General features: G+C 35.6%; 1 protein-coding gene across 1 annotated transcript; it reads left to right on the top strand.

The window, feature by feature from the left end:
• Positions 1 to 4,305: 4,305 nt before the first annotated feature.
• On the top strand, positions 4,306 to 9,392 carry LOC109059752 (vitelline membrane outer layer protein 1-like). The gene is made up of 5 exons (XM_042748051.1): positions 4,306 to 4,665; positions 7,696 to 7,811; positions 7,956 to 8,069; positions 8,833 to 9,014; positions 9,093 to 9,392. Exons 1-4 carry the CDS (start codon positions 4,465 to 4,467, stop codon positions 9,011 to 9,013), a joined length of 612 nt encoding a protein of 203 aa, XP_042603985.1. The 5' UTR covers positions 4,306 to 4,464; the 3' UTR covers position 9,014; positions 9,093 to 9,392.
• Positions 9,393 to 11,894: the final 2,502 nt, after the last annotated feature.

Here is an 11,894-nt window from a genome sequence, read left to right as displayed (position 1 = left end):
TTTTGTGTTTTTGATGAGTAAAATATTAAGCATGCACTGCAACAGAGAATATAAGATCTTGAATTAATTGGCAAGCATTTGTTTACAGGTTTACTATTTCCTCAAGTGAATAAGAATGATTGCAAGGAAGCAATCTGATAAAAATGATCATTCTGTCATCATTTAATCAAGCTAATGTGGTTCCAAACCCGTATGACTGTCTTTCTTCTGAGAGGCACGAGGAGAATTTAAGTATCATAAAAGTATGTTCATACACACTGTAAAATCTGATTAGTTAACCTTACTTTAAAATGCATGCAAACCGATCAAGTAAAAAACTTTTTAGTTTCAAAAAATAATTCAGTTTAAGTTAAATATACTAGGTGTGTAACCCAAACAACTTTCTCAATTCTATTTACTTGAACAGCAATCCGATTTACTTTTTGTACTTTTTGCAATTTTCTTGTCCGAATTCGATTTCCGTTTTTTTTTTTAAGTGTGACCTGCTGATCTTGATTTTGCTGATTCAGATTTTCTTTCTAAGAACAATAATTGACAGCATATACAAACAAAAATAAATTTTTTCAATTCAAAAAAATATTTACATAATAAAATAAATGATTCAACATTATAATTCCCCCATTGTGGGCTAAGTAACACTTGAACATTTCTCAAAATAAAGTGCTCTGTGACTGGAAAGAGGTAGAAATGAGTTGCTTTATATAACAAGACAGATTCCCGCTATGTGTATACATTTTCCATAACTTTATTAAATGTTTCATCTTTCACATCAAATTCTTACATTGTTTCAGTTAATTCAGTTAGAATAATTCAAGAACTTTAGAGTTGTAACCATTAAAATGAAATCAGTAACAACAAACTCCATCTTTCCATTGCAAGAAACACAGAAGCTGAAGCAGAAATTGTCAAATGTAAGTCGCTTAATTTTAACTTCTTGTTTTTTGAACTACTAGCTGATGCATAAAATCAGTGTCACGTTGCAATTGTGTTGATATTCGGAGAAACATCTTGGTCGTGTGATGTTACTTATATTCTAAAAAAAAAAAAAAAAAATCTACTGCAGTGTGCATCTAATACTTTCTGTGAGTGCTGTTGCTCTCATTTATCTTGATTTCTGCACAAGTCTCTCTCTCTCTGAGTGAGCCTCATCTGGCATGACATCAAAAAAATATCATTCACGTTTAGACTGAATGCAATAAAATCTGAATCATTCTCACACAAGAAATGTGGTGCATGAAGAAAGATATACTTGAAGAACAAATCTAGATTAGTTAACTAAAGGATCAGTGTTTATTCATATAATTGCTACAGCCGGTTATAAGACAGCAATGCAAAACTAAATGACTAAATGAACTCTGATAATAAAGTCAATGATCTGCATGTAAACACAATTTATACAAACACTGACTGATTGGCACAATGCTGCTCATTGCCAGTAAAAGCATGTGCCCTTTGAAACAGCTTCACTTATTTACTTTTTTTTTGGTAACACTTTAAAATAACTTAAATTTATAAATCATTAACAAACCTTTTTTGCATAACAAATCATTAGTTAATATATATTAACATAGATTAAAATATGAGATAATATGCTTGTCGATGATAACATGTTCTTATTAAACATTATCAATTAATTAACAGAATATTTAATGTAAATTTAACTGCTTACAAAAGTGTCATTCTGTTTTGTTCTGTCATTTTGAATTTCTATATTCCAGTTTTTATATTTAAAACATTAATCTCATATCATTATTTAGTTTTTTTTTTTTTTTGCTAGAAATGTAAAAATAAAATAAAAACTAAGTAAAAAGTGTCTCCGCTACGGTGAATGAAACACACAAAAAAGACAACGAACAATGCAAATAGTCTTTAATAATCCAGAAAAGGCAGAACACAGGTCGGACTGGCAGAGTCACACGTAGAACATAACGACAATAATCAGACACAGACAGGAAACTAGATCACAGAGCACATGGGGAAGAAAACACAACAAACAGTCCTTGGGTCTGACAATAAGTGTATAGATCCCTGCATGTTTAATTAGGCCTTTACTTGGCTTTAAAACATAAAAAAAAAAAAAAAAAAAAAAAAGCCATTTAGCCAACAAAACTTTTTTTTTTAAGTTCATGTAAATAAGTTTATCCTTTGTATTTTGACACTTACATGGATGTCTCTGAGCTAAGCCCCGGCTATCCACTAACCCAGTTCTGCCACTGACTAAAGGTATTTTCACACATCTTGACTTCTGAAGTCATAGTACGTTGCACAAAGAAATTAATACACATAGCTACAGAATCAGTGTTTATCTATATTATTGTTCAAAACAATAGTGTAAAACTAAATGATTGGGCAAGTCAATAAATACACTTTAGACCAACACTGACTATTTTGCCAAATCGTACGTATTTTACGAGTTGCACATTCGTATGAATTTGTACGAATGACCTACACCAAATCCCGCCCCTAAACCTACCGTCAGTGGGGTCTAGCCAAATCGTACGAAATCGTACGAGTGAGGTCGTACAAATTCGTACGAATTAGCCACCTCGTAAAATAATACGTATGAATTGGTGAGATAGCGTTGGTAAAAACATGTGCCCTTTGCTTAATTGTTTAAATTTTTTATTATCTTTCATGAGGTTTTAAAGACAAATTCATATTGTAAAGCAGATTCCTTTAACCCCTTGTGTGGGTTTTTAATTTTTAAAAATAGATTGGCTCGATTTGAGAAATGGGTAAAAATTTGAGTAGATAAAAAAAACACTGGGTGGATTTGTATCATTATAGGGTGGTTGTGTACACACTGTGGCAACACACATTTCAGTTCAAACTACATGTAAAAGTGCATGTAGCATCCGATGAAGCCTTTAAGTGCTACAGCCTTGTGCAGGAATGGCAGTGGCAGAAACACAAAACTCACACTTACACTCGTACTCTTACAGACTCTCTCTCTCACACACACGTACACATACCCATATTAATAGCAGTTCCAGACAGTTGGAGGACAGAGTGAAGGTACACAGGATCTAAAATTTCCACTCTTTTATTATCCCGGGTCGAGTGGACCTGAACATCCTGTATGTAATATAAGTGTGTAGGGGGGTGTACAGTGTGTGGTCATTGAAAATTTGTTCTGATATACGTTCTTCACAGAATGAGTAGTTTGAAAAAATAATTAATAGTATAATTTTTCTTTTGACAAAAAGTCTATACAAGGGTTAAAGGGTTAGTTCACCGAAAAATCTAAATTATGTCATTAATGACTCACCCTCATGTCGTTCCAAACCCGTAAGACCTCCGTTCATCTTCGGAACACAGTATAAGATATTTTAGATTTAGTTCGAGAGCTTTCTGTTCCTCCATTGAGAATGTATGTACGGTATACTGTCCACGTCCAGAAAGGTAATAAAAACATCATCAAAGTAGTCCATGTGACATCAGAGGGTCCGTTAGAATTTATTGAAGCATCGAAAATACATTTTGCTCCAAAAACAACAAAAATGCTGACTTTATTCAGCATTGTCTTCTCTTCCGGGTCTGTTGTGCTGACGCTGCTGACGTGTTATCTTTGTTATTGGGTGCGCCAGAAAACACGTCAGCAGCGTCATACGTCAACAGTCACAGCAGTGTTGTGAACGCGCTCACAACAGACCGGAAGAGAAGAGAATGCTGAATAAAGTCGGCATTTTTGTTATTTTTGGACCAAAATGTATATTTTAATGTATAAAAATGGAAATCTGCTGTAAATGTGCTCATCCTCAGGCCATCAGAGATTAGGATGAGTTTGTTTCTTCAATAGATTTGTAGAAATGTAGCACTGCATCAGTGTCTCATCAATGGATGCTCTGCAGTGAATGGGTGCCGTCAGAATGAGAGTCTAAACAGCTGATAAAAACATCACAATAATCCACAGCACTCCAGTCCATCAGTTAACATCTGGAGAAGACAAAAGCAGAAACAAATCCAGCATTAACACTTGCTTCCTTGCAATCATTCTTATTTAAGCAAATGCCTGCCCTTTATTTTAAGGTTGCTCTTTTATTCTCTGTGGTGCAGTGCATGCTTAACATTTTATTCACTAAAAATACAAAATCAAACAAGTAACTCAACATTTTGGTATTTTAACAAGCAAAACTGTTTTCAAGGACATTGGTTAATCATACAGATATCTTCCTTGATCATTGTTTGTATTTTTCTGTGTTCAGTCACGTACAGGTTTTTGACGTGGGCTTTGTGTTCCTGGCCGCCGATTGGCTAGAACCAGGAAACCACAATATTGATAAACCATATAAATGCATTCTGAAGCAGCTCTGAAATAATCAGGCAGATTCTGCTGACAGACCACAGACAGCTCAGAAAGGTTTCCTGTTCTGGATTTGAAGAAACTGTTGAGCAGTTTTGATTTACAAACCAAACAGAATCATTTTCATCAGTATCTTGATCCATCAGGTCAGGTCTGCAGCAATGCATCACTTCATGATGTTTTCACTGCTAGTCATTACTGGGCTGCAGGGGAGCGTTGAGTCCGCAGGAATACGTTCTGAGAGAAGCATCGACAGAGATTACAGATCGGAGCTGACTGTGCCGAATGGAGGGAGCTGGGGGTCGTGGGGTCGGAGGGAAATGTGTCCAGTTGGAACGTATGCTGCAGGGTTCAGTCTAAAGGTAAGCTAAGAATTAAATTAATTAAAGTAGTGTAAAGATCACGCAATTGGCCCAGCGGAAGTATGCAATGGTGGCTGAAGGTTTCTTGCGTGTTTGGTCTTTTCAGTGCACAAAGTTATTTAATTTAAGTTAAACTCTAATCAGACTCCATTTTATTATGACTTTTAATTTAGGTTCCCTTACCAAAAAGTAGTATACTTCAAGTTTATTTTTTTAAGTATACTTAAGTAAAGTTCAAGTATATTTTTAAGTATACTTTATGTAGCAAGTATACAAATATCAGTGTTCTAGTAGTATACTTGTAAGTGTACTGTTTCAGTACTCCTTGGGACTAAAGTGGCCCACTTTCTAGTATATAAAATTATACTTTAAGTATAACAGTAGCAAACTTTGAGTACACAACTAGTTTACCTTATGTTTGTAGTTTGTATTGCAATTATACTAAAAGTGAACTTATAGGTTTACTGATAGTTTACTAATTAAATGCTTTGTACACTTTGAAGTATAGTCTCAGTAAACTACTAGTTTAGTAGTTTTATACTGCAAGTATACTCATAAGTTTTCTTTAAGTGAACTTTACATCATACTTTAAGTTTACTAATATGTCCCTATTTAGGTTTTAATTTGTATATATTTTATTATATGAATATCTGAACATACAAAACATCCAAAGAAAGAACAGGCTATCTGCTTGTAAACAAAAACATTTTATTCTAGCTACATGCATTCTTTTTTATAAACACTTTAATGTGGGTAAGTTTCATAAAAAATAAAGAAATAACATTTGAACAAAAAGTTAAAAAAAGACTTGTATAAGATGAATTGGATTCAGAATGATAAACAAAACGTAGATGGAGTCGATCAACACACCAAAGCTTGAATGTAATTATTACCTCTTCATCGGTCGACATTTTATTCCAGTGGTTCTCAACTCCAGTCCTCGGGACCCACTGCTCTGCACATTTTGTTTGTCTCCCTTATTTATCGCACCTGATTCAGATCATCAGCTCATTAGGAGAGAGATCCATGAACTGAACTGAGTGTGTCAGATTCAGAAACATTCAAAATGTGCAGAGCAGCGGATCCCGAGGCCTGGAGTTGAGAACCACTGTTTTATTCCATAAGTTACAGTTTTGACGCTGTTTCATGTCAGATGATCGTGTTAGATTACATGTGTTAGTATCTGTTGTTTCTTTTTCTTCTTCCTTGTGTTTTTATTTTTTTTTTGGGAAATTCTGTACAGAAGATGTGTACTAGCGCCATCTACCGTATAACAATGAAAATACAGATTCTAGGAGCACAAGTATAGCTCAAATATATTTAGACTTTTTGTAAGTATAAGTCAAGTATACTTAAATGTCATTTTAAGTATATTTCTGAGGAGTACATAAAGCCCATTTCTGAGAAGTACATAAAAAGTAAACTAAAAGCATACTTTCCTATTTTTTAGTTTAAAAGAAGTATACTAATAGCACACTTGAATAAACTTATTTTTTGTAAGGGTTAGAATGCCAATTATTGTTGATAATTTATAAAATATTTTATTGAAACATCTGATTATTCTATTCAGCTCTTTAATCATTTTGAATCTTATTATTCTTATTCCTATAACACTTTGAATCTTGTACCAGCCGGTATACGGATCTCATACTCATGAACTCGTCAGTCTTGGTCATTAGACAGAGGCGATATACTAAAATTCCAGATGGCCCATGCAATACTTTGCTTATTCTAGAATACCTTTATTTAGTCCTCATAGACACTTAATTACACACTTAATTAAGGTAAAACTATATCTAACCAGAGTTCATGACCATTACTAAAGAACCAAGCTGACCAATTTCCTATAATCTTAACTTTATATAATCATGCCGTGATTTCTCATGTACACTATTAGAATAATATTACAACAATCAGAGGTTGAGGCTGACCTGAATTTAGGTTGGTCAACAACACACTATTGCTCAAAACAGAAAAAGTCTAAGTATACATAACTAATGCCAGTGTGTTAGCCGGAGCTCTAAAACATCATTTTAGTCAGTTACTAACCTTAGCGTAGATTTGCACTTTTATAGACTTAACATAATTAGAGTCGATAATCTCAGAGTAAATCAGAATAAATTCAAATGTGACAATTTATTATTAGTCAGGTAAAAATGTATTATGCCAATTACATAGTCAATTCAGAAAACATAAAATTCTCAAAGATAAATCTAAAAGATTCATACCTAACTGAAAAATACATAGTATGAAGTGTAGAGAGACACACCACGCTACGGGCTTCTGGCTACAAAATCGCCCTGATCTTCTTGCAAGATTTCCTTAAGTACTCAGATCAAGACAAACATCCCCCAAAATGGAGACAGGAACTGACGATAGGAATTTGCATTTGCATCGATCAAGTAGAGTTGACACCTTTTGGGACAGAAGGTAATTTGCATGAAAGACACTGGGAAATGACATCTTGTTTGATCATTTTACTGGGTTAATTTAATTAATTTATTTTTTTTACCCAGGCACTGGGTAGTTTTTCTGTAACTAAGCTGCTGGGTCAGATTTCAGCGACACATCGGCGCGAGAATTAGTGTTATTTCGGTAAAAAGTGATTACAGAGAACGGTTGAATACACTTAAATCAAAAACTGTAATTGCTAAATTCAATAAAACAACCCAGCATGGTGGGTAAAACATTTAACCCAACCAGCTGGGTCAAAATAACCCAGCATGTGTTCTGTCCTATATTTACCCAGTGCCTGGTTGCCAAATAACCCAAGTTGTGTTGTTTTTAACCCAGCATTTTAAAGTGTATGTATTGGATTATTACTGGTTTTTACAGAAGTGTTATTGAGTTAAATATTACTGTGGATTTTTTTGGACTCACTTGATTCAACTCATCGGATCTTTAGTAGATATCAGAAATGTGTGATGTTGATGTACCTCCAGGAACACTGGAATTTGAAGTTCAAATTACTTCTTTTCTCTTTCTAATTTGTCTAAAGTGTTGTTGTTTTTTGTTTTGTTTTGTTTTTAAGTGGAAGATCCTATTAATGGGGATGATACTGCACTCAATGGGATTCGCCTTCACTGCATTCAAAGCTCATCACACTCGCATCGCAGCTACTCCTCAGTTCAGTCAGATGTAGGCAGGTAATGGGTTCAGTCTAAAGAGCAATAAAGTAGCAGGTTTGCAGTTATTAAGAATTGTTATGATAAGAGTCCAATGCAGTTTTTTCACAAGCCAGACAAATAAATTTTCTTAAAAATAACGTTTTTTTTTTTTTTTTTTTTCAGCTGGGGTCGGTGGACAGATATCAAATGGTGTCCTTCTGGATTCTTGGCTTCTTTTCAGCTGAGAGTTGAATCTTATCAAGGAAATAATGACGATACGGCTGCAAACAACATCCTGTGAGTTTGTGCTGTGTTAAAAATCCTTTAACCCAATTTGGTGCTCTTATTCAAAAATGACTTTTAGCAAATTGCTTGTAAATCACTAATTATTATGCTTTATTATTATCACCAAATCATTTTGGAACTGATGGCAGAGCTCCAGACTGCAACTAAAACTGTTACAAAAAATATTAATCTCCATTGGCGACTTTATAAATGTACGTTATGATTTAAAAATGGGCATGAATGCCTTATTTCCCTGCTTGTTTTACAATCACATCATTTGTTATGTTGACGTAATAAACTGAGACAATGCGCATCAAAGTTTTGGTGGAAAAAACACCAGCACTGATGGCACACCTGCTAAAAGCAGCTCCGGTTGTGGCAGCGTGAGAGAGACCGAAAATGACAGAGTGCAAAGAAAAAGTGCAGAAAATCAGTAATTAGTTAACATAAACTGCTAATGAAAATTGATTTTTATACAAACTTAAAGACTCAGCTCCTGAGCATAAAGGAACAAAATGTAACCAACACAATAAATCAGTGCAAATAGTTTTAATAAAGCACATCTGTTTGGCTACATTTACACTAGTGTGTGTTCGTATTATGACAACATCTATTTGCAACAAAATTTCAATATCGTGATAATACTGTGCACCGTGATAAAAGCTTTAGCAATTTATCACTTACAAGTTCAAAGAGATTGTTTTGCCTTGTATTGTTAGTATTTATTGAAACAACATATTTTATCGTAATGTTGTCACATCCAAACCTCTTCTAGGTTCAGATGCAGTCGAGGGTCTTTCCTGAAGGGTGGCGGCACAAACTGGGGCGACTGGGGCACCTGGAGTGAAAGATGTGAAGGAAAAGGGATTTGTGGTCTCAAGACACGGATAGAAGTGCCTCAAGGAGCTGGAGATGACACCGCTCTCAATGACGTGCGCATGTACTGCTGTGACTAAGGTGATTTGAACACAGTTAAACTGTTTGGAAGATCTCAGTGATGTTAGTGCTGGCTTATCTGAGTTTGGCTCCTTTCAGGTGTAAGAGGACGACAACAAGAACAGCAAGAAGATCAGATGCATCATAACTGATCAGCATACTGTTATGAGCTCATATTAACCATGTCATACAACACCTAATCAAAAAATGAAGACTGAGATGTGATCAGGACCTCAACACAGAGCAGAGGCTGACAGTATCTCACTTATTGTGTCTTATCAGTTCATGCATTTCACCATCCACAAACTTCATACTTTACATTAACTGTAAAGCTGTCAGTCCGCTTTTTTCTGAGGGTATAATTATATCCTATTAAAATATCTATTTAACTTGAAATGACACTAGTGTTCGTCTGATTAATGTGCTTCTTCGTTGACCTGATTGAAATCATTAACAATCTAATATTTCGTTGCATCTCATTCATTAATTTTTTTTAGTTTTCATAATAGACTAATCAAAAACTGAAGAAATGCTTTGTGAAGAACTGGCACATCTCCAACAACTTTAATTCAAGCATCAAAGCATGAGAAGAGTCTTACAATAAATAAATTATTTCCGTGAAAGGAGTTTTTTTTATGGTGTCCAAAACAGCTGATAAAAAAACATCCCAATAATCCACTGCACTCCAGTCCATCACTTAATGTCTTCAGAAGACGAGAGAAACAAATCCATCAAGATGTTTTAAACTAAAATATCCATAACCCATAATAATGCTTACTCCAGTGAAAAAGTCCAAAACAGCTCTAAACAAAAATGTTGCTGGATTTTGATGTGAGAGACAACAGGAGATGCCCTTTTTCACTGGTGGAAATGTTATTATGAATTATGGACTAGGATTTTAGTTAAAAACGTCCCTCGCATACACCTTTCTAAGACAAATCATGTTTAACAAAAGTTAAATCAATACATTGTTTTCTGTGAAAGAATGAACAGGATGATTTTCAGATCATTTTGTAGCAAAAACTCTACTCCATCACAACCAGTTCTCAAATGTCTTGTGAACAAATGTTCTGTATGTGTTTTATGGCCTTATTTCAGTGATTTTAACATTAGTTTAACATTTGTTTTTCACTAAACATGCATAAACATTGTTTTCTCAAAAACACAAACATATACATTCATGCTGCTCACATATTATTGTATCCCAGTTTGTGCAGATTACAGTGTTATCAGACTTTAGTCATTCATATGTTTTTAAGATATGTTTACACACACAAGGAATTTGACTTGACAACAGGAGCTTCCAGTGTAGAAGAAAGTACAACATAGTGCAGCAGACATATAAATAACACAGTAGGGATGTAATATAACACACACACACATATATTTCACACATATATAAATGTGTGAAATGCAGATCAGAGCGAATGCGGGGTAGTAGACTATCCTTTTTTTAAATCTGCAGTAAAACACATTCAGATAGTCAGCCAGTTGTTGATTCTCAGCAGACTGTGGGCTCGTGTCTTGTACATGATGTTCCTCAGACCAGTTCATACTGACGCCGGATCGTTTGCTGGCAGCTCTTTTCTCAGCTTTTCCAAGTAGTTTTTTTTATGTTTACACACACAAGGAATTTGACTTGACAACAGGAGCTTCCAGTGTAGAAGAAAGTACAACATCCTCTTTGGCGTGACGAAGCTGTTTGAGTTTCCCAGTTAACCATGGTTTATCATCATTAAATGATAAGACCGTCCTGGTAGGAATGCACATATCCTCACAGAAACTGATGTATGAAGTTACAGTCTCTGTGAGCTCGTCTAGATTTGTGGCTGCAGCTTCAAAAACACTCCAATCAGTGAGGTCAAAACAAACTTGTAAATCACTCTCTGCTTCATTAGTCCATCTTTTAACAGTCCTTAACTCAGGTTTAGCTGATTTCAGTTTCTGCCTGTAGGTCGGTATAAGATGAACCACACAGTGATCGGAGAGCCCCAAAGCTGCCCGTGGGACAGAGTGATATGCATCCTTTCTAACTGTGTAAAAGTGATCCAATATATTACTGTCTCTGGTGGGACACGTAATGTGCTGATCACGGGAGAGATTTGATTTGTAAAAATCTCCAAGAATGATTAAAATAGAGTCTGAGTACCTTTGCTCCATTTCAGTTATTTGTTTGGCCAGCTGTTGCATCGCGGAACTCACGCACGCATCCGGAGGCACGTACACATTCACGAGAATGAAAAAGGAAAACTCCTGCGGTCAGTAGAAAGGTTCACAGTTTATGATGAGTGCCTTTCAGTTAGGACAGCCTTTTTCAGCGTTGTTGCATCTGAACACCAACTTTCGTTGATGTACAAACACAATCCACCACCTCTCGTTTTCCCCGTTAACCTTGCAATGCGATCCGCTCTGAACAGTCCGGAATGGCTTCACTCAGCCAGTTTTCAGTGAAGCATAGTGCAGCAGAGTTTGAAAAGTTCTTATTGGTGCGGGTGAGGAGAAGTTGTTCATCCGTTTTTTTAGGAAGGGAATGGACATTTGAGATATGAATGCTTGGAAGCGCAGTCCGAAATCCACACGCGCAGAGCTTCACCAGGGCACCGGCGCGTTTCCCTCTTCTGCGTTTGTATGTGCGTTTGAGCAACACAGCTGTACCTCTGACTAGAATGTCCAACAAAACGTCAGAATAATAAAAAACCGGAAAAATATTGTCTGGGATGTGTTGCTTAATGTTAAGGAGTTAGTCTTTGGTAAAACTTACAGAGGAATGACAAAACACAGAACAAACAAAAACATCAGAAGAACTGCAGAGCTCAGCGTCCTGTCTGCCATTTTGCGGCACCACATTGTTAGTTATTATAATGAGGGCCGTAGCTGGGGTTAGTGGGGCCCCGGTGCAGG

Source organism: Cyprinus carpio, chromosome B21, assembly GCF_018340385.1.
Source record: "Cyprinus carpio isolate SPL01 chromosome B21, ASM1834038v1, whole genome shotgun sequence".
NCBI classification, from domain to species: Eukaryota; Metazoa; Chordata; class Actinopteri; order Cypriniformes; family Cyprinidae; genus Cyprinus; species Cyprinus carpio.
This window is presented reverse-complemented; position numbering and strand designations above follow the sequence as displayed.

Excerpts from the sequence above, each read along its gene's own strand:
- LOC109059752 (XM_042748051.1), top strand. The coding sequence starts at position 4,465 with ATGCATCACTTCATGATGTTTTCACTGCTAGTCATTACTGGGCTGCAG. Across the intron at positions 4,666-7,695 it reads CTGCAGGGTTCAGTCTAAAG|GTGGAAGATCCTATTAATGG; the intron begins GTAAGCTAAGAA and ends TTTTGTTTTTAA. Across the intron at positions 7,812-7,955 it reads GTTCAGTCAGATGTAGGCAG|CTGGGGTCGGTGGACAGATA; the intron begins GTAATGGGTTCA and ends TTTTTTTTTCAG.